Here is a 22917-nt window from a genome sequence, read left to right as displayed (position 1 = left end):
AAGAAAAGCCTGTCCTTTTAATAGAGTTATCTAATACACTTTATGTGTTGCCTTTTGATGGTGTCATATCTTGTCAATCAGTCATAATGTAGGAACTAAAACATCAAAGCATATGGGCTAAAAGAGCAAAGCATCAGCACAGTGTGGGTTAAAGAAAAACCTTGTCTAACATGATTTTCATTTTGATTGATTTATCTAGATTCTTGCATCGATTTTCCAAAGTTGTGGGGCCTCTGTAGACCCAGGCTGTGTTTTCTACCTGGACATTGACAATTCTCTGAGATCTTAGCACAAACACTGCATCATTTAAATTATTGAGAAACTTCAGCGTAAAATTTCAGGCCTCTTAAAGCCAGAAAATGACCCAAGTGAGATGCCCTCGGATCAGGACATTCTTCTGAAAAGCTTAGGAATAATTATGTCTAATGACTACGCCAGTGGTTCTGGCCTGTGTAATGAAGATCCAAATATAACTCCATGTTCATTTTCTACAACTAAATTAGTTATATGGATAAATGACCCATTTATTAAAGCTCATAAAATATAGGTGAGTCATTACATACTTAAAAATCTCCCTAATAAAACATACCCAAAGATACTCATATCTGCATTGCTAATAATTTTCCAAAAATATTCCTTACTATAAGTAACTAGGAAATACTGTATATTAGTATTCAAGAGGAGAAAAATAGAGTAACTACCCATAATTCTTTGATTTCATTTTAAATATTTGTATTTTTCTTCTATCCTTTTGATTCCTGGATGTGATAGCAGAGTCACCATCACATCAACATACCCTTGTAAGTTTGTGCACTCACTGTGAATGCAAAATGTCATGACATTTCTCAAAGAAATATGAAACTTTTCTGTTGTTTTTGTCAAGTTTTGCTCTACATTAAAGGTGAATGAAAATGAAGGTTGAGATTCCAGGCACTTCAGAATTCTGAATGGAAGAACTGAAGTGACCAGACTAAGGGAACGCCGTACCTCACAGAAACAGAAAAAAGAGAAACTTGTATTTTCTTATTAACTTTTCTGAAGTAGTTGATTAGGAGCTCAGCCCCATGAGCATGGTCCAATGTGCCACATTAAGGATAATTCCATGTTACTGAATCACAACAAGAAAAAAATGGAGGGCGAGGTTATAGAAGAGGAGGAAAAAGCATAGGAGAAAACATGTATATGTGATAAGAAAGGGTTATTAAATATTGGGTTAAGATTTCAGAGAATATTTAATGGAGATTTAAAAAATTATAAATTAACAGGTCATTTATGTTTCAATCTAAAGAGAGGAAATAATAATTCATATATTTGTGGGTGTTTTTATAGTCCTTAATAATCTCTGCCTTTGAATTATGACCAAGTCCTTGGAAGTTTTTCAGATCACTGAATTATAGTCTTTAGAGCATAAGTAGTTCTCAGAAACCATTACATAGGGACTTCCACTCAACCTAAGAAAAAAATTCACTTGCAATTTTGATAAGAGGGGACACTTCAGCTTTTGTATTATACAAATAGGACAAGAACAAAGAAAAGCACCTGACATATGACTTGGCATCTTCCTCATCAGGTGGCATGTTCAAAACTGCTGCATATGTATACAACATGTGGTTCAGAAGAGCCAATTACCCTGTCAAGCAGTTACTTGGTATAGTAATTAGAGACATCATTGATTAGCTAGATCAAGCCTTACCTGAAGTCATACATACCATTGGATTTTTTTTACATTAGAAAAGAATATAAGTTTATTTTCTTTTGAGTGCTACTTGGAGTTAAATTGCCTATTGTTTGCACCACAAAAAAAAATTTACAGACATAACAGTCAACATGAGCAGAGGGATTAGAGTGTGAAAGTTCAATGATTAATCTTTTAAATTCGTGCCACTCAGAGGATAGTGCCAAGATCAGCAGCATTGGTATTATCTTGTTAAAAACGCAATTGTGATATTGTCCTTAAAAATTAAATCCTTCCCTTTGTGAAATTAAACTTTCAATGAAATAAAAATCTACCAGAGCTAATGGTAGCTAAAAGTATTCATTTTTAAATAAAGAATTGGTCCATTCACCTATTCATCCATTCATCTATCCTTCTATCTCACCATACTTTTTCTAGCCATCCATCCATCCATCCATCCATCCATGTGTGGGTGACCACCTCATTGCCTCTCTAACAATAATGACAATTTAGTACATACACTAAGTCTTTACTATTGTTTTTTAGTGATTCACAGGTGTGTAACCTTCTGGAAAAAAAATGGATTTGTTCATCTCCCAGTGCAGGAACCAATACTGATCATTGGTGTATCCAACAGGTCTTGAATAATGTTATTGTGTTCAATGTAATTTTATAATAATATTGATGAACTGCTGTAGGAACTTAACTCTTGTTTATATCAAGTAGCCTATGGTATTTCTTTTGCCATAGAGATGTATGGTTTCCTTATATGGTGTTTTGCTTAAGTCAAAGAACCTATCTGTGACATTAAGTGAGGGCTTACTGTATGTACAGTGAAAGACAGCTGCCTGCTCTCCTCCTGGTGGTTCTGGGATGATTCTGGTTGGATTAATACTGTGATCACTGGAAAATGTATACAAATAACTCACCTCCTGGGACCTGAGCTGTCAGACATCTTGCAGACTGGTTGCTCTTGTCTTGGTTTTTTTGCTCATTTCCATAACAGACTCCAGTTAATAAAACTCTTCACAGTGATTGATGGTCCACAAAGCATAGCCATTTGAGGCCATGAGTAGTAATCCTTAAACTTGGGAAATATGACTATGATCAATTTCCTTTTCCTTCTTTGCTTTTCTTTATTTAGTCATCCCTACAGGGTGCGTCCTTTGCACACCTCTTTCTTAGTCATTATCCCCTAATTAATTCCCTTGTTAAACATAAAGTGTACATTAGGCTTGACTAATGTTTTCCTTCGTGACTAAGGAAAGAAGAATTTATTACCTTTACATATTGACTCAAGCCGCAGAATCACAACACATTTTATTTAAAGTCTTTCTTCTTTAAGAACCACACTGTAGTTTAGGCCCTAAGCAACTGTCAAGAGAGTATCACCTGGCTTCCATAAATAGGAAATGAGGTCAGGCGTTTGCACATATAATTGACTTCAGAAGTGGCTGTATGCACAAGGACGCCCATCTCTTTTTGTATGTAATGTTTTCAGCTTCCCACCGTGAAATTATGGAGGGGTTGAAATGGAATTGCCCAAGTTGTGGAAAGATCATGCTGACATTTTAAGAGATAAAACAGAGGTGTCAAAAAATCCTCAGGCATAAAACCTACACATGCTGGTAATCTTGCAATCTGCTCCCACCTCAAGTATATGGCCTGTGATAGATTACTTGGCACAGAAAAGAGAGGACCTCCGCTCATCCCAGGGGAAAGAGTCAGTGCTGGATATGAGGAGGATACAGCCTGGGCTACAATGGTCTGGAGTAGCCGTGGGGACAGAAGAGTGTGGTTAGAATAGAATAGCACAGTGGTTCTCAAAGTGTCCAATCTTCAGTTCCCCTAAACAGAATAGAGCAGTGGTTCCAAAGCATCTTAATCTTCAGTTACATAGTTCCACTGATCTTTCATTTGATGACAATCTTTATACCGTTATGATAGGTGGCTAGTGCTGAGAAGGGTTTCATACTGTTATGCTGTAAAAGAAATCTCAACTTGTTAAAAAAAAAGAGTTCTCAACTATAAACAGTCCTTTCTCAAGGATTGAGGGTGCTCGTGATGCACCTTCCTCCTCTCTTCACCTGTTCCCTTATCCCTTGACCTCACTTACTCGATCCTGCAGTGAGAAGCGCTTAGAATTTTGAGTGGGAAGATCAGGGCTTCTGTCTGAGCTTTTCCTCTTAGCCACTGTGTGACTTTAGGGAGATTACTCACTCCATCATCTGGGAACAGTAATAATAAAGCCTCCTCTCAGTCTTGTGTGTTTTTATTAGAGACAGCAAAGCCCATGAGAAAATATCCCGGGAGCTTTGGAATTGATTAGGTGGCACCTTTATTCCTATGTGTTTTTCCAGCTACAAAAGGAGAAGAACCGGATAGCTGAAGCTTCGGGACACCCTGGTGTCCTGTCGGTTCCCCTGGTCTTTCAGGAAATATTATTGAAAGTATATGATCTCTCTCCTTTTGGAAAGCTGTTCAATTTGTTGGCAGATCATCAGTGATGCTTGGCAGAACATCTGAGACACAGGTTGGCTAAGAAACGGTTGAGTTACTGAACCATAGTGCCCATCTCACAGACTGAGAAATATCACCTCACCACCCAAGGGTGTGAAGGCTTTTTAGCTGCTCCTCTCTGAGACCACCCGTGTTTCTTGTTTTGTGGTTATTTGTTGTTGATGGTGTTTCATAAATGTTTTCTTTAGGAGTCAGACCTTCAACTTTCTAATTAAGGGAACAATGAAGATTCAAGTTATTAAGGAAGCCAGGGATTGACTCAAAACCAAGAGTAGATAATAACCCTGCTTGGTCTTGTTTTACAAACTTTTACATGGCACACATTTTTTTGTGTGCGGCCCTGCAGTCAGCATGGAAGATATGAGGTCACAGGCCCACTGCCTCCTCTCTACAGAGTTACTCTCTGAATTTCCACCCAGTTCTACTTCCTTGGCAGCCTCCCATTGGTTTCCAGCCAGATATTGGTTGCTCACTTATCTTGTGGTCTTGAGGATGCTCTTTCTCCATTTTCGTGGCTTTATAAGGATAGACTTGCTTTTTCTTCTCCCTTTTACCAGTACTGACTGGAAATGACCATGTGGTCTCTTTCCTCCGAGGCTCACCCTAACTTTATTTTATTTTAAACGTTCCATGGCCAGCCACATCAAGGTTAACAACAGTACAAATGAACAATTTCCCAAAAGCTGACTCTGAGATGAGGATTTGGGGGAAAGGGATTTATTGGGAAAATCCCAGGAAAAAAAAAAGTAGGTGAGATGTGATGAACTGAGACTACAAGGGACGGGTGGGTATCGGGCCAAATCCCAGGAGACCACCAATCCAGTGGTGATGTTCACCAGAGGGTGAAGGTCACCTCTCAACACTATCCCCACCAGGGCTAGGATTCCTGGGTATTGACGCCTTCCCACACCCCACCCATGCTCATTGGTTAAGAGCTGCCCTGGGATTTGATTCTGGAACTCCTTGCTCTCTGAATGCACCTGCAAAACAGGTTCCAGCAACCCGAGGGAAATCCTGTGACAGTAGCTGTGTGTGTGTGTGTGTGTGTGTGTGTGTGTGTGTGTGTGTGTGTCAGGGAGCACACCATGGGCGGGGGCACACAGGAATGATAAAGGATTGGACGCTAACTGTGTCCCTTGCAGCCATGCCGAGGAAAGCTCAAGGTCAGTGAGTCCCCCAGGGCTCCCCTGAAGCCCTGTGCTCTTTCAGACAGTGTTCTGGTCCCTCAGTCCCCTGGAAACAGGGCTCCTCCCTGTCATCTCAGCCCCTCCTTCAGCCAGGAATGTCTCTCCCTGCAGTCAAAGTTAGGCCTTGGCAGTGGTTATGAGCTATGAACCTTTCAGTGTCAAGTGTGTAATTTACTTCTCCGGGGATCTGAAATGATTGCTACCTCTATTTTGCCTAGACTCTGCAGAGGAAAAGGTCACCTGTGGGCATCCCCTCATGCTCCCAGCCCTCGGTGGCAGCGATGCAAAGTGTACATAATACATGTACTTAAGTCAGAGAAAGATGGGGAAGGGATACTTACAAAATTGGAGGCAATTAAGGTTATTGAAAAGACATCATTTCAGGCACATTTTGTTTCAATAGGAGCGTTCATATTGCACAACTAGTTTGCTGTGATATGAGAAGGTTTTTTTTTGTCTGTTTGTTGTTTTTTTTTTAACCATTGCTTCTTCCCTTAGCTTCTGTGTAAAGTGAGTTTACAGATGTAGACATTTTGGGCCAGAATACACATTCTTTTGGGTTCACAGGTTTATGGTGACCTGTTCTCATTTTCACATATGTGTAGTTTAGAGTAATACATTCCTACCAGTTACATGAGCAAGCTTCAGCAAGGGCGAGTTTCCCCTTTGCTGGTTCTGGCATTTCGCATCTAATAAATTCACCTTGGAACGAATCCAGCTGTCTTCTTGGAAAATATAAAGTTTGGAAGAGGACTGCTACTATTCACGGCTGTGTAATAGTTTGTTTTATGCTGCATGGAGTTGTAGTTATAAACATGAAAGCAGCTGGCAATAAATGACTTTATGACAGCTATTTCCAAGGTATAATGAAGAAAACAAAACAAAGTGATTGCTAATAATTATTGTGCCTGGGTGAGCTTGCACAGTGCACTCCAAATACTTCACTGGCCATTTCCATGTGAGCTTATGCACAGTCTTCTTTAATTGACCTTGACCTTCAGGTGATTTCATTTTGGGAATGAGAGATACACTGGTAGTATTTGCATTTTCCAGTATAATTTGTTAAAGAGACAGTACCCTTTTGTTCTATTCAGCCATGTATTGGGGCGGGTAGTGGAATTATTCATTCTCCAAAAAGAAAAAATTGGAGGATTGGGCAGTTTGTCAGTATTTTCAAAATGTTAAATGTATATTTTTAACCCAATGGTTAAAAAAGTTAAGTTTATAGGAATATATCCTAACAGAATATTTTAAGTATATAAGGGCATAGTCAAGAATGCTTATTACAGAGTTATTTGTTATAGAAAAAAATTATAATCTATCTACATGGTCATCAATGTGGCAACAGTTAAATAAACATAGAGGAACCATTCCATAGAGTAGTGTATAGACATTAGGAACATGAGATAGATCAATATACACAGACACTGCAAAGCTGCAAGATCTAGTGCATGAGAAAAGCGAGTCTCAGAGCATAAAACACAACGTGTGCTCCAGTTTGTGTAGAAAAAGGTATATTTGACTGTGGTTGCATATGCCATAGAAATCAATTGTTAATCAAGTAGTTTGCCAGATATTGATTGAGTTCCAGGCCCCTTTCCAGGTGCAGGTGGTACAACAACAAATAAGACAGAGTTCTTCCTGGGATTTTGCATGCCAGTGTGGGGGGGACTGAAGTTGAGATGATGAACAAGCAACCATCTATCTGTGTATTGGTGGTGAGAGGAGTCCTAAATGGATGCCACGCGGCCTAAGAGAATAGAGAGTGATTTAGCTGCAGGCAGGAGAGAGTCTCTCTGAGGAGGGGACACCTGATCAGAGATCTAAAAGGAAGTGTGCCAGGCAGAGGGGACAGCAAGCCCAGGTCTCTGAAGCAGGATTGTGCTTTATGTGATTGGAGAACAAAACGAGGCCAGCGTGGCTGGGACTCTGTGAGAAAGAGAAAAAGTGGAAAGGAAGGAAGGCAGGGAGGAAGCCAGATTATTGGGAGCTTGGAGCTTCTGACTTTAAATGTTATTAAAGTGTGATGAGAAGTGATTAGAGGATTGAGATCAACAAAAAGATGCAATCTTACTCAGCCTTTATAGTGTAAATGCATGGGGTGGTATGATGCTCACCATACTAATGACCATCAGGGCCTGGGAGATGGTTATTCTAGTTAACTCAGAGGAAGGGAGGGCATGGCTCTAGGAGAAAGTTCTCACTGCTGTCTGCCTACACCTGTCCCATTGAACCATCTGAGGATTTATTCATATCTTATTTGTATAATAAAGAAATACTAAAAGCAAAAATGGGATCAATGATTGCTTACATAAAATAATAAATGAATCTTTTAGTTAGCATTCCTTTCTGTGACCTTGAGCAAGTTAGCTTTCTCAGCTTTACTCTTATTCATGTTTATGCAAAGGGGATAATATGTTCTTTATCACAGGATTATTCATGACAAAGAATCAGATAATATACATAGAGCTCTCAGCCCAGTGCTCAGCACAGTGTGGTAATTCAAGAGTGACAGTCATTGTTGTTGCTAGCTGCCACCTACCACATCCAAACATCATGAGGAATTCAGGATGCTATAAAATTGCCTGTCTCTCTTTCACCTTTATCCTGAGCTATAGAGAAGGATAGCAGGCTGGTTTATAGCACCATAGAATCTAATAGCTGATTAAGCCATCTGGTCCACCTCTGATCCTTTATAGATGGGGAAACTGAGGAACTGAAGGGAGTATACTATTGGTTGTCATATTTATAGCTAGTGAGTGACCTTGGTCTCTTGCCTTCTAATTCAGTATTTTTTAAAAATTCAATACTGTTTTTAATTCAATCATTTTTAAAATCCAATACTATTTACTGCATCAATATTTCTTTAATTTTAAGCATTCTGATTCCACCTTATAATATAACTACCTGATGTTTTAATAGACTATTTAAGTATTTTTATTTTCACAGAAAACTTTATAATGTCACCCTACATGGGAAACCATTATCCTTGTTGCAATACATTATAATAGCATAGTTTTAGCATATTTATATTATCACTCATAGTAATGCTGTGTAACAAGCACAACTCCAAAACTTAGTGAGATGCAATAATAAGCATATCTTTCTTGCCGCATGCCGGTGGGTTGGTTGGGGCGCAGCTGATCTTGGCTGGGTTCAGTTGATCTGCTCTACTTGCCTCTCAGTCTCTATGGACCAGCAGCTACATGAAGTATGTTCTACTCATGAGTTTCCTCCAAAGGCAAACGTACAAGCCTGAATGTCATGTCTGTAGTTATCCAATTGGCCAAACCATGTCATATCATCATCAGCAGGACAAGGACACTGCATCCTCCCCTATGCAATATCACATAGCAAAGGGTGAGGTGAGGAGAGGTGAAGACTTGGGGAAAATAATGGAGTATGTATGTATTACATTGAATTGGACAAAGCATACTCTTAGAGTTAGGCATATCACACTTTGAGAAATATGCAACTAGTCTGCATTCTGGATAAGGGAAATATGGCACAGCCCACTATGATGATAACCAAACATCTAAAGACAAAGAATGGTCCCCTGGATTTTACTGATGCACATTTTCTCATACTCTAACTTATTGGAAATCAGGATGCCTCTTATAAACGGAGCTATTTTACAGCCCAGCAAAGTTGTGATGAGGTTCACTGGTTGTCATTCCTGGGAAATTGACCCCTGTGACTTCCAACCAGTTAACCAAGTGGGGCCATTTGAGGAGGAGGAGTGTGTCTTGGGTGCTGTCTGAAAAAAATTACTGGCAATGAAGGAGGAGTCAGCTTCGATTTTAGAGAGAGGGTCATGCTAGAGGCTCGGAAAAAAAAGTTCAGAGTCAACAGTGAAGCGCTCCTGAAGGACTGGGTCAACACCACCATTCCTGAGAGCACAGGATAGAACTCTGGAAAATTCAGATCAATGATTCTGTTTTGAAATGGGATTCAGAAGTAGTACTGGACTCTGAATGTGAGGAATTTTTAGGAAAACTTAACTAATTTATCTCCTTTTTATCTGTGCAGCAAGATGTGCCTTTAAAAATTATCTAAATAAATCCAAAGTATCAATTTCAATAAGGACACACTAAAAATCCTAAAGGATAAGAAAACACTTGTTATATTTAACGTATAGAGCTTCAACAAAATAATGGTGACTTTTAGCAATCAACAGCTTCTTCAGTTCAGTGAAATGTGATATCTAATTAAAAGCACTTAAATAAAAGATACATAGATAGCATGCTTTTGCTTTCAAGTAATGGACGATCTAACTAAAACTGGCTAAACAATAAAAACGTTTTGGCTTAGCAATTCTAGAAGATTCTAGAAGTTGGGAGCGCTTTATAGTTCGTTTACACCAACAGCTCAGTGATGTCAGAATGTTCCATCTCTCTATTCTTGTGGCTAAGTGGAGTGTGTGCTGCTTACTTAGGTCAATCAGCAGTTCCTATGAAGCTGAGGGTAGAGTCAGTCCTACTCAGATCACAAGTCTGTTGCATAAGCAGTAGGTGAATGGCAATGACCATGGGTAAGGAGGAGAGGGTGAAATTCCCACTTTGCAAGAATGTATGAACCTAGAATACAGGGTCACGGAAAAAAAGAAGTAAAGGCCATGATATTGGATTGCCTTGGTTTTGAGGAACTGTTAGGATCAAGACAAAGAGGCGGAGGGATATTTCCTTCCTTGCCCTCAAATTACTGAAATGGGATAAGTGAAGACAGACATGAAAGTGGATGGGAGACATAGTAAACAGCCTTAAGGATTTGTGTTTTTACGAATCTACTTGGAATGCACATGCTGGAATAAGGAAGCATTTTCCCAATTTGTAATTTCACGAAAGGAAAATCCTCTTTGACTCTCTAAGTTGAATGAATGTTTTGTTTCCCCAAGAGAGAAAATGCATGCTGATTTGGGGAAAAAATTAGATAAAAGTCAAGTGCTATGAAGCAGGTTTCTAATGGCTATATGCTCAGACTCGCTTAGTACAGAGACTTCTTGCTCTTTGGTCTTACTGGAAGAAGAACCTAGAGACTTTTAAATTAGGCTGGTGATGTCATTCTCCAAGTTTTACAGGTGACTGCTGATATATGTACACTTAAAACAATACAGGCAAAACTGGCCTGAGTTTTTGTCCGATCTACCATTCTTCCACAGGAGAGAACTTTTGTGGGAGGTGACTATGTTAAGTATAGTTTTGAAATAAATAAATCTCATGCTACACACTCCAGGTGGCTCCATCAGAAATCTATTATGACCAAGAGCACAGACTATGTGCCATAAAATCCCTGTGTTGAGCTTAGTTGCTCATTCTTTTTTATCCTCAATCTTTCTCTCTTGAGTAATAACAAATGACTAATGGAGGAGATTTAGTTGGATGAATTATATGTAAAGTTGTTTTACATAAAATATTTTCCAGAGGTGGATATTGTATTTCCACCTCTGCTTTATCACTGCCTTTTTTGTTTGAATTAATGCAATAATATTACCAAAGTTATCCTCCATTAAACATCTGTTTGCCTTCACATTCAAGGCAACAATGTCATTTTCAGATGAAGCTTATTTGTCCTTGTTAAAATAGACAAGGCAGTTGGTACATTCAGACTCAATTTTTTAAGTTGCATGATTGATTCCAAGATAGAGCTGGGAGCTGAGGCAAAGGGAAGTTGCCATTAATTGTTCAGTATGTGCTCTCTTCTGCTAGGTCTGAGGGGAGAACAACTCATATGACTGAGCCTAACAGGGAAGCAGAAGGGAGTTAACTCAAGTTATTTCCCCAAGAAGCAGATTCTGAGACAGTTTAGGATACAGGATGTCTATTAAGGTGTGCCCTTGGGATCAATACCTGGAGAAGAGAAGGGGAGGAAGCAAGAGTGTGCACAGGGAAGCAGGTAGGGCCCATCACTGAAATGAGCCAAGATGAGCCTTTATCTTCTGCATTGATTAGTTATTGGGGATGGGTTGTCTTGGTAAGGGACATGACCTTAAGTGAGGTGGCTCTTTGAATCTCTGGAAATGTTTGAAAAGGCAATCCCTGACGGCACTGCTGGGGTCTAGGCTCTAGATTAGAGGGAAGTGGTCCTCAATCTGTGGTTCCTTTGCCCCTTGGAGGACATTGAACCATGTCTGGAAATATTTTTTATTGTCATGAGTGGGGCATGCTACTGGCACCAAGTTGATAGAGTCTAAAGATGCTGCTAAACATCTCAAAATGCACAGGACAGCCCCCAACAACAAATACTTATCTGATCCAAAATATCAGTTGTGCAAAGGATGGGAAGCCCTACTCTAGGGCAACAAATTCCCCCATGACGTGGAGCCTGGCAGGCATCACGGTGTCCACCATAGGAAATGGCATTAATCAAGATTACTTGTCAGACAGATACTCCATATTGCTCACTCATCTGAATCCTCACATAGACCCTTGAAGCAAGTGTCATAATCATAAACTGAAAGGATGCCCAGGTGGGAGTGAAAGTGCACTTGTGGAGAACATTGTAGTATCTTCTAGCTTTGGCTTGATGGCTCCATGCAGCAGTTCTGAAACCTTTCTCTTCCTGTACTGCAAGCACAAGATGGGTGATATTTTTGTGTTTAGTTCCCTCCCATGAAATTCTGGGCATGAGCTCCAAAACTCACCTCTCTACCTCATTTAAAAGACACAGTGGAACCTGAGTGAGCATAGCACACATTATAGAGATGACCCTAACTCCTCTCTAATTTATATTTTTAAGTAGGCTATTTTGGTGCTCTGAGCACTCGTGATTAGTAGCAATTTGCTTACAGTAGCTTGCAGGTGATTTTGCACTGAGAACAAAACCTGTTGGTAGTCCTGGTGAATGCCTGTAAAGAGACACCAACATTTTCAGGAGCATTCACTTCATACCCTCTTTTCCTGGTTCTGATTCATTGGATGGGTTGAGTCATTCAAGAACATTCTTCAGATTTTTTTGGCACTTCAAGAAATCAAGGAATCAAGAATTAGCTCTTGAATTCATTATAAAATAGCTCCCACATCATTCCAGACACTGTCTTATTTTCTTGATAGAAACATGAGCATGTACTAATAAAGGAACAGGAAAAAATACTGTCATTTTTCAGATAAATAGGTTAACTTAACAGAGTCAATTATTATTCTCTCTAAAACAAAATCATGCACATTGTGTCTTTTAAAATATAATATCCATGAGAAGAGAATAAGCATACAGTCTCTAAAAATGTTAAGGAAAATATAATGTAGTATACATGTAACTGAAAAATATAAAAAACAACAACAGATGTTTCATTATTATTGAGCTCAATAATAATGCTAATTATTGCAGTCAACAGCAACTGGAGTTTCAGATTCTATTATTAATTCCCACGGCACATTTCTATATGGTGGATATTATCATCTTTAATTTCAGTTGAAAATAGAAAGCCCAGAAGGATGAAAACAGCTTCATTAACTTCACACAAAGGTACATTGGCAGAGGACTTTGCCATGCTCAGGTCATGTTCCACTGTTAGAAAGTCTAATTTAGAGATAACTGTATATTTACATTTGTTCATTTTCTCTTTCAATCTAATTCTTTAAGCAGAAAATATAGTGTTTTAGTCAGTTTGGGCTGCTTAAAATTGTCCATAGACAGGGTGTCTTAAACAAGAGATATTTATTTCCCACAGTCCTGAAGGCTGGGAAGTCCAAGATCAAGGTGCCAGCCAATCTGGTGTTTGGTGAGGGTCTCCTACTCCTGGTTTGCAGACCACCTTCTTCACATTGTATGTACCCTCGTGTGATGGAAAACTTGGGTTGCTACACAAGCATTAACCCCATCATGAGGCTCCACTCCTATGACCTAATTTGGAAAAATATTTAGTTCCTAGCATATGGTATAAACAGTGGTGTGCCAGTAAATGTTTAAAAACTGACTGAAAAAATGAGTATGTGTATATATAATTTTATTTTTTAAACTAGAGGCCCGGTGCACAAAATTCATGTGGGGGGGGGGTCAGTCCTTCAGCCCTGCTTGCACCCTCTCACAATCCGGAAAGCTTGCCTGCCAGCCTTCCTGATTGCCCCTAACCACTCTGTCTGCCTGATTGCCCCAACTGCTCACCTGCCTGCCTGATCGCCCCAACTGTTCACCTGCCTGCCTGATCGCCCCTAACTGCCTCTGCCTGCCTGCCTGATCACCCCTAACTACTCGCCTAACTGCCTGATCGCCCCTAACCGCCTCTGCCTCGGCCCCGCCACCACAGCTTCATCTGGAAGGACGTCTGGAATGATGTCCGGAAGGTCATTTGGCTATCTGGTCTAATTAGCATATTACACTTTTATTATTATAGATAGTTGCCTTGCTCCAAGCTGTAAGGACCTGCTTGTCATAGAGATAGAAAAATTTTAATTTTTACTCTTGATTATGGCAATTAACTAACACAGATGGCCTCCAAAAATGTGAATTACCGAAGGGTGTATAGCAAACGGTGCTGTTAAGCCCTCTTCCGTGAAAACGTGCATGTTGTGCATTGTATCTGCGTGGATACATAAAAGAGTGAAGTTTCTGTCTGTCTTTGCAATCATATGAGCGAATCGTCTGAAACCCCAGCCCAGTTTGGTTTGGTGCTCATACAATAATAGATGTCTTTTTTTTTCCTTTGCTCCGTTGGTGGAGATTTCCTTGAAGTTGCAGGATATCTTCCTTTTAATTTTTCCTCGACACTCTGACTTTACTTATGTCTCTCACCTTTGCTTTCCCTCCATCCCCCACTTGCAACAGAAACTTGCTCCAGGCTCACTTTGCTCCAGTGTCTAAGAGATCACGCAATGCATCTGCCATCAGAACTACAATTCCCAGCATTCCTGGTGCTCCCCACGCTCTGGGCTTCTGCTTCTGGTCCAGGGGCTGCAGAAACCAAAATGATTGGGAACTCCAGCCCGCTCTCCTGCTCTGCTCTCTGTCCAGGCTTGGCATCCTGGGTTGCCCCAGTGACCAGGACACCAAACCTTCCCGCCCGCTCTCCTCTCCGGCCAGCTCTGTGGCTTTGGCCAGCGCGACCATCTTTGTCATGTCAATTTGCAAATTCCCTCCTATTTATCATGAAGTGATGGTTAATTTGCATATAATTCTTTTATTAGATAGAATTTTGCATAGTTAATTGATTCTTCAAGAATACTTTTATTAAATTTTATCAAAATTTTGTATCTATAGCCAACCTATGGTTTCAATTGACCCACAAGTATAGTCCAACATGAATGTTGATTGATATTTTCAGATTTTAAGCCATCAACGTATCACTTAGTAGGGAATGAGGACATGATGCTCAGTAGCACACCATTACCTAGTACTTCCACCATTCACATAGGATGGGCATAAGTAATCTTAAGAGCAGGGGCAATAGTAAGATGTGGCAAATTAGGAAGTGATGAGATGATCTCTGAGTATTTTTTTTAGATATAACTTATTTCGTGACAGTTTATGTAATTTAATTTCTTATTAATAACTGTGTTTAGCAATTGGTTCATAAGATTACTAAAAATTCAACAGATGGCTCTTTTGAGCTGAGATGAATGCTGGTAAGAAAAAGTTTTCAGTCAACCTAATGTGTCTGTTTCCACATCTCCTACATGAACTGAGTGGGGTTTCACAACCCTGAGTATGTGAGGGCATCCCTTTATCAAGCCACAGAGAATTTGAAATAAATGGTGTCGGGATTGAGCAGAGCTGTACCTTTAAAATTTACTGTTATTTTTGTGGTTTATTCACAGGCATTTCCCTGCATTTCAACAGGCATTTATGGTAAGTGATCTAGCTTTTGATACTGTTTCTATTTCTTTATTTTCTTGTTAAAGGTGAGATTAACAGGAAAAATAAGAGATTTTTGATGGGTATAGTTTGCTGTGATTTAAAGAGACTCAAAATGAAGGCCAAATCTCATTGAGGAATCTTGAAAGGCTATTTATATCTTCTATTGTGTTCTTGAATGTTGTGTCAGATACCATATGTAATGATTACATAGACAATGTCTTTTGTTAAACTAAACATTTTTCTCTAGTAGAATTTGACCTCTGAAAATGTTTTCTTTTCTTTTTAATAAAGTCAGGATTTTTCTCTTAGATGAATCATAATGCCTATAAAACCTAGCATTATCATTATTTTGTTGTGAATTACAAAATAACAGATGTTAAAATGCAAATACATGCCTATATCTGTATATTTAAATTTTAAAAATCCAAAGAGGTGACTGTTAATAAAAACTATTAGTTTTAATAAACTGCAGATAAATTGTTTTGGTTCTGATGGGTTGTTTTAAGTAGTGACTGCTTCACTTACAGGTACAAGCATCTGTGTTTATATCATTTGTTTTCACTAGCCTAAAGTTCTCCAATATTCTTCCACTACACTGACGTTTCCCTAATTATTTTTCTCAGGTTGTTAATAAATCTGGTTTACAATATTAAGGTAAAATGGAGTTTATTTGTCATTGTAGGGTTTTCTGATCAAGCAGAATAGATTTTAACCTTTCTGAGCTCAAGCTTCTTATAAGGAGACTCTTATCTGGGAAATAAAATGTGTACAAATATAAAGAAATAGTTGGAATTCATTACTATAGGAGAGGGATGCTTAGACTAATGTCAGAGGTAGGAGACTTAATTCTTAATCTGGTATTTCTTTTGAAGATTTCAGTGAGAATAAAATGGAAACCGTAGGCCTGAATAAAGCTGAATGGGGGAGGATTTGGTCACACTATTTAATAATTTAAGGCATGCCTTTTTTTTTCGGTCTGGATTTCACTACAGACTGTGTTTGTGGAAGCACAGTGTGGGGGCATTATCCCCATGATGGCCATTCTTTCTGCCTCACCATTAGAACTCCTAAATATTTGCTTAACAGAAGCATTATGTGCAAAGGTTTACCTGATCAAAACCTAACATCTTCATTTCACCTTGGCTAGAGTCAAGTCAGACTCCATTGCAGAAATGGTTCTCATTTTGAGAATGTTCTCCGCAACAATCTTGATTTTTCTTGACAAAAACTAACAAAAATCCAACTACTAAGCACATCATTTTCTATGTTTATCACCTGTCATATTCTTGATGTCTGTTTCATCTTTGAGAATTTCAAAAGGTGAATTAAACATGACATACTTAAAAACAGGGGAGGGAGCAGCAGAAAAAAGAAAATAGGAAAGTAAAGAAAATGAGGAGGGACACGAACATTAGAGGCTCAAGAGAGGATAGTAAGAACTAAATCAGACCCAAAGTGGCTCTTGTTTCATTTTAATCTCTGAGAAAAAGGGGTCCCTTCTTTCGTTAGCCCCAGAATTTATTTTTAACTCCATGAGATCCTGTTTTATTAACTTTCCGATGATTTCAGTTCTCTTTAGTCCATGGACACTTTAGCATTTTGCAACCTGAAAAGTATTTCCTCTGCACCTTGCAAAGGTCCCTGATTTCCTCCTAGCACTCACATACTGCAGGGCAGCTGTGTTCTTGCTCTTATGCAGAACACCTGTTTTGTCTCCATTATCCAGATCAGCTTCACTTTTTTTATTTATAGGGATTTTAAATAATATTTATTTAAAGAAAGTAGTCCATGGCAAAAGTAGGATTACAGTTGTTTATATGGAAAATAATAAAATAATTAAAAAATATTCCTACAAGAATTAACTCTGTTTTGCATACTCACAACTGTAAACCTACTACAAACCGCATTTTCTTTATCTAATTACCATCAAATTGTACACTTGAAACCTACATAGTCTTATTAACTATTGTCACCCAAAAATTTTTAATTTAATTTTTTTAAAATTGAAAGTAGTCCACAGCTAAAAGGAAAATTTTTGAAAATAAAGCAAATAAAATTCCCAACACTATGTTAGTCATGCTGGAATGGATTTAGAGCAAATATTCAGAAAGGTCTCCTGGTTCCAGCCCTTCTTCTTGCACATTCTAAAGCTTACTAGATTAATTTTTCAAAAACACCACTTGGTGCATGTTTTCCATCTGCTTAGAAGAATTTGATCGTATTCCATTAGTTTCTGGTGAATGTTCACTCCTTCTAGACCAAACAATAGGCATTTTTATGCATCAGTACTTTCAAATTTTATGAAGAGGGAAAAAGAAATCTCTTCTCCAGGATGAAGATTGGTATGCCAAAAATTTTATATGTACTCTTGCTTTGTATTTTTAAAAGACGCATTTAGTTTGCATCATTTTCTGTGGTCATTGACCATATAAATTATTATTCCCTCAACCTTTCTCAGGACAATGTTTTTTCCATAATATAGTTTTTAAATCCTCACCTGAGGATATTGTTCCATTGATTTTAGAGAGAGTGAAAGACAGAGGGAAAGACAGAGGGAAACATCAGTTTGAGAGAAACACATTGATTGGTTGCCTCCTGCAGGCACCTCGACCAGGGCCTGGGTGGGGGAGGAGCCTGCAACCGAGGTACATGCCCTTGACTGGAATTGAACCTGGGACCCTTCCATCTGAAGGCTGATGCTCTATGCACTGAGCCAAACCGGCTAGGGCCAAAATAAAGTTTCAAATATTTCTTGGCATCCACTCATTATGGGTACACCTTCTGTTACCCACAGATGAGCCGATGAATTGCAAAACATGGCATATACAACCCTGTATCCCTTCCTTATCTCACACACACACACATGCACCAAAGTCACCCATACCATTACCACCACCACTTTATTCTGATCTGTACCCCAACCCCCAAACAAAACCACATCATACGTGCTTATACAGGTTGAAGCTTGATAGCTGAGAAGTCTTCCTTGAATGTACCAACTTTTGGTGGCCATTATATCTCTGGAAATCTTTCAGCATTTGTAATTGGACAATTGACAACTGTTCCCTCATATTGTTCCATAGAATTCTGTTTATATTGCCGGTTTTCACAGCCAATTTGGATTCTTGAATCAGCAGAGATTCACTTGTGCGTATTCTGTGCACACTTGAATGCCTAGCATTGTGTCCCTGGCAGAAGCTCAGCAAATATTTGTTGTTTTAGGACCATAGTAATGATTATAATCCAAATTGTTAGCTAACTAAATATACACTGATGAATAAGATAGATCCAGAGACATGGAAGCATGGAACAGACTGATGCATTTCAGAGGGAAGGTTGGGGATTACACAAGGGAAATTGTATGCAAATATGCATTGTCCATGGACACAGACAATAGTGTGGTGAAGGCCAGGGAGGGGCGAGGGATGGAGGGGGTCAATGGGATAAAAAGAGGGACATCTGTAATACTTTTAACAATAAAGATAATTGTTAAAAAAATAATGATTCATTGGCAAAATAACAGGCAGAGGAAGCTACCCAGTTAGTATTTCCTTAATGGGCAAACATGTCTATTTTAGAAAAAAACAAGTGTGTTTTTTAAAAGTATCCTCAAACTGGAAACAGTATGTGTAGGCATGGCAGCATTCACCTAGACAAGGTAAAATGCAAACATGAGAACTTGTTCAGTTAGAGAGCCAAGGTGAATACAGCATGTAACGTCATTTAAGAAAGCTTTGTTGTTTCTTATGGGCCACAGGCCCATGGGCAGTCAGGGAGGTACAGGGTGTCCTGAGGCCCCTTCGGACCCTCCCTCATGCCAGCCCACCTCCCCACCAGCTGTCATTTCTCAGACACTATTTGCTTTGGATTCACCTTCCTTTTTAGATCTATGACCCACTAACCCAATGTCGTTCTAGTTCTCCTAGAACAACATTTTGACTGTGGTGGAGCCATCTTTTGAAGGGGTTTGTTCATTTAATTGCCAACACGATCTCATGCCAGGGCAATTTCAAGAGTAAGCATTCCAATTTCATGGAACCTCCGACATCATCCCCACAGCCAAAGCATGACCAGAGGATCTGGTGCACACCAGCCCTTTGCGGGTGCTCGGGCCCAGGGTGGAAGCCAATTTCTCTCCCAGCCTCTCCTGCCTTCCTCGGCATGCTGAAGATAAGACCTGTGAGCAGTGAAAGCAGCTGTGCCTTCTTGCAAGACAGAGACGGAAGAATCTCTGCCCTGAGACTCCACTAGGTTTAAGGGAGAAACACAATGGGGGCAGGTTTGCCTACTTTGAAGTTCCCCAGAGCAGGATCCAGACTTTTCATTCAACTTTCAGCTACCGCCTCTGCTGCTGCGCCAACGTAATGTTTCCAGGATGGGTCCACAGGGCACTAGACCGCCTGCTTGCACTCAGGATGAAAAGCCACGTTTGGTAAAATACCAAAGAGAGGCCTGTGCTACTTTTGGAAAAATAGATCCAGATGAGGCTTAAAGGGGCTCTTAACTTCCAGATTCCTGTTAAAGACTTGGATTGGCCGCTAAGCCAGTCTCCGAGGGAGAGACCTGAACTTCTCTGATGGACTTTTCAGATCTTGCGTGCGCCTCTGCCCTCCGAGCCAGGCTTGGCCACTGTGGTGCTAATAAGTTTAACAAAGGAGGCTAGACATGATACATGGGAATGGAATTTTTACGGAGAAGTGAACAGCAAAACTAAGTTTAGTCCATTTTATGAGAGTCAGTAGAGTTAACAGAAATGAAGTCCAGGTGGAAAAGCGTGTCCCTGGAGTAACTGGGGAAATATTCTCTATGGAGAAAAAGAGAAATCTTGAATCTTGCTTTCCAGGTATGAGGCGGTGTTCTCAGAGAAGAACGAATTTCAGACATTGAGATATTGGCTGGAAATTTGCAGAAAAAAAAAATTAAGTAGAGCATCACCAGGCTAATGCAGCTCCCATATTTATTCATTATATTTCTGTTATCAACATGGAAGGCATGTTTCTATCAAGTCACCTGCGCCCCCCCCCCCTCCCCCGCTTTCCATGAAATGCCGCCAGGACATAGCTTTCTAATCGAATCCCTCATTTGCATTCAGGTTTCCTCCTCTGCTTCTAACTGGTAAAAAGGAGACCAACGCGATGTTTTGTTAACCTTATACCTACTCGGCCGATATTTTTTATCACTACATCTGTCTAAATTCACAGACATGACTTGGAAAGAAACCAAGGCATTCTGCCACGGCAATGCTGAGGGCACGCCCCGTGTCAGCTTTAAACGCTGACAGATTTCAGAGGGTGTGACAACTATTGCTGTGCAATTCTGGGCTTGCTGGAAGACTTACCTTATGTAATACATTTGGAAACCAGAGCAAAATCGACAAAAATGTGTGCCCCTCTCTTTCATCCCCCTGACAGCTCTCCCCTCCCTCTTGCTTTCTTCTCTTCCCTTTGATATTTCCATTTGCTTTGAAAACTTCCTTTCAGGTGGTCTAATGATGACTCTTTTTTTTTTCTCTCTCTCATAAATTCCCTTCTCTGACATTCTATGTTTTTTGTCCTGGTCATGTTATTCCCACTATATGAACCGTTATTGTTCTTGGCAATCCCTGAGTTAATTGCTGGCTTTCAAAGCAAAGTAACATTAGAATCAGTGTAAACTTATTACTCTTTGGGAAAATACAGTGCTAGGGCCGAAGCCACCTCAATTCTATCACATTTGAATATTGTTTTAGGAGCTGATCCTGCTGAAGCACACATGTGCAGCTTCCCCCATTATCAACATCAGGCACCAAAGTGGTGCATTTGTTATAAAAGATGAACTTACATTAACATATTATAATCACTCAGAGTCTATAGTTTACCTTAGGATTTGCTCTTCATGTAAATTCTATGGGTAATGACATGTATTCACCATTATAATATTATTTTTACCACCCTAAAAATCCTCTACCCTCTGCCTATTCATCTCCCCCACCCAATCCCTGGCAAACATGGATCTTTTTATTGTCTTTATGGTTTTGCCTTTTATTGAATGTCAGATTGTTGGAATCATAGCCTTTTCAGACTGGCTTCTTTCATATAGGAAGATGCATTTCAAGTTCTTCCATGTCTTTTTATGGCTTGATGACTCACTTCTTTTTAGTGCTGAGTAATATTCCATTGTCTGGATGTACCTCAGTTCATCCATTCGCCTATTGAAGGATGTTTTAGTTGCTTCCACATTTTGGCAATTAGGAACAAAGCTGCTAAAAAACAGCCACGTGCAGGGTTTTGTGTGGACATACATTTTCAACGCCTTTGGGTAAATACCAAGGCGTGCAATTGCTGAATCATATGGTAAGAATGTGTTTAGTTTTATAAGAAACCACCAAGCTGTCTTCTAATGTGGCTGTGCTATTTTGCCTTTCCACCAGCAATGAATGAGAGCTCCTATTCTTCTATACACTGGCCAGCATTTGGTGGTATCCAAATTTTGGATTTGGGCCAGTCTAATAGTGATGGTATCTTAAAGTCTATCATAATTCAGTGCCCCCTCTTTCTACATAGCAGAATTGTAATCAGGCACATCAATTCTAGCTAGAACAAATTTCAAATCTTCTTTGTAGTGAGGTTGGTCACAAGACCAATTCCTTTCCAAGGAAGGTAGGTTGAAGTAATGAGTGCTACTTTATGTCCAGGTACCATAAAATAAGGTATATGACCATCCTGTGTTGTTTTTTGTTTGGTTTGTCTTTTGTTTGTTTGTTTGTTTTTGCTGGAATCAGGAAAGGTAAGAATATGAGAACAATGCTTTAAGGAAAGCAACTCAACTACTTAACATCATGGTAGATTCCTGGCTGTGAAGTGACAGAATGGAACAAATTCTCTCACTAGCAGAATGCTCATTTTGGAACTGTTATCATATAGAGAAATAAGCACCTATATTTATTAAACATCTCTATTCTGGAACCTCTTTGTTACAGCATCTTAGCTTTACATTAACCAATATAGTCTCTTTCAGATGTATTTCAAGATGCATTTATAAAATAGTATCTACTAAAAAGAATTGACATGAAAATAATTGTCCTAAAGAGCTAAACATACCCAACTTCTCTAAGAACTGTCAAAATTATTTTTGAAGTTCTTTCTAAAGAGAGCTGGCCTATGTTTATTTAACTTCATCCTTAAAGTCAAATAAACATTGGTCAGCTCTCTTTATATATACATATGGAGCAAGACAAAAAAGATAATTTAAAGCTGGATGAGAAAAATGAGAAAATACATGGAAATTAATTCACTCATCCAATGAAAAGTGTAGTCAGTCTTTATAGTCCCCTCAACAGCTGTCACTCCTCAGCCCCTCTCTCCCTTCTTTGGACAAATAATAATGTAATCTTCGTCGCTATATATTTTCCTGTTCTGGATATTTTCTATAGATGGTATCATAAAATATGTGTTTTTTTGTGACTGGCCTCTTTCACATAACATAATATTTTAAAACTATAGGCCCAATGCATGGAATTTGTGGAAGGATAGGCCTTTGCAGCCCCAGCTGCCTCGGCCCTCATAGCCCCAGCTGCCTCGGCACTCACAGCCCCTGCTGCCTCACAGCCCTGCGGCCCTACCCACTGGTCATTCTGGAAGGTCATTCTGGAAGGTCATTCTGGAAGGCCATGCTGCCATCCGGTCTAATTAGCATATTAGCTCTTTATTATATAGGATGTCATGTAGTAGCATATATCATTAACTTATTTATTTTTATTAATAATCC

The 22917-nt window shown here is 39.4% G+C and overlaps 1 protein-coding gene across 3 annotated transcripts in view; it reads left to right on the top strand.

Moving 5' to 3' along the window:
- The window catches only part of MACROD2 (mono-ADP ribosylhydrolase 2), a 1930060-nt gene that overhangs the window by 1326867 nt on the left and 580276 nt on the right, over positions 1-22917 (top strand). For all 3 annotated transcript variants that reach the window (XM_070421435.1, XM_070421436.1, XM_070421434.1), the window contains exon 7: positions 15132-15162. In XM_070421435.1, the coding sequence (XP_070277536.1) occupies positions 15132-15162 (31 nt within the window). The remainder of the gene's footprint in view (positions 1-15131; positions 15163-22917) is intronic.

The sequence above is a fragment of the Myotis yumanensis genome, unplaced genomic scaffold (assembly GCF_028538775.1).
Source record: "Myotis yumanensis isolate MYYU_CA2020_CCGP unplaced genomic scaffold, mMyoYum1.0.hap1 SCAF_7, whole genome shotgun sequence".
Taxonomy (NCBI): Eukaryota; Metazoa; Chordata; class Mammalia; order Chiroptera; family Vespertilionidae; genus Myotis; species Myotis yumanensis.
The sequence above is the reverse complement of the archived record's forward strand: the minus strand, read 5'-3'. Positions and strand labels throughout refer to the sequence as shown.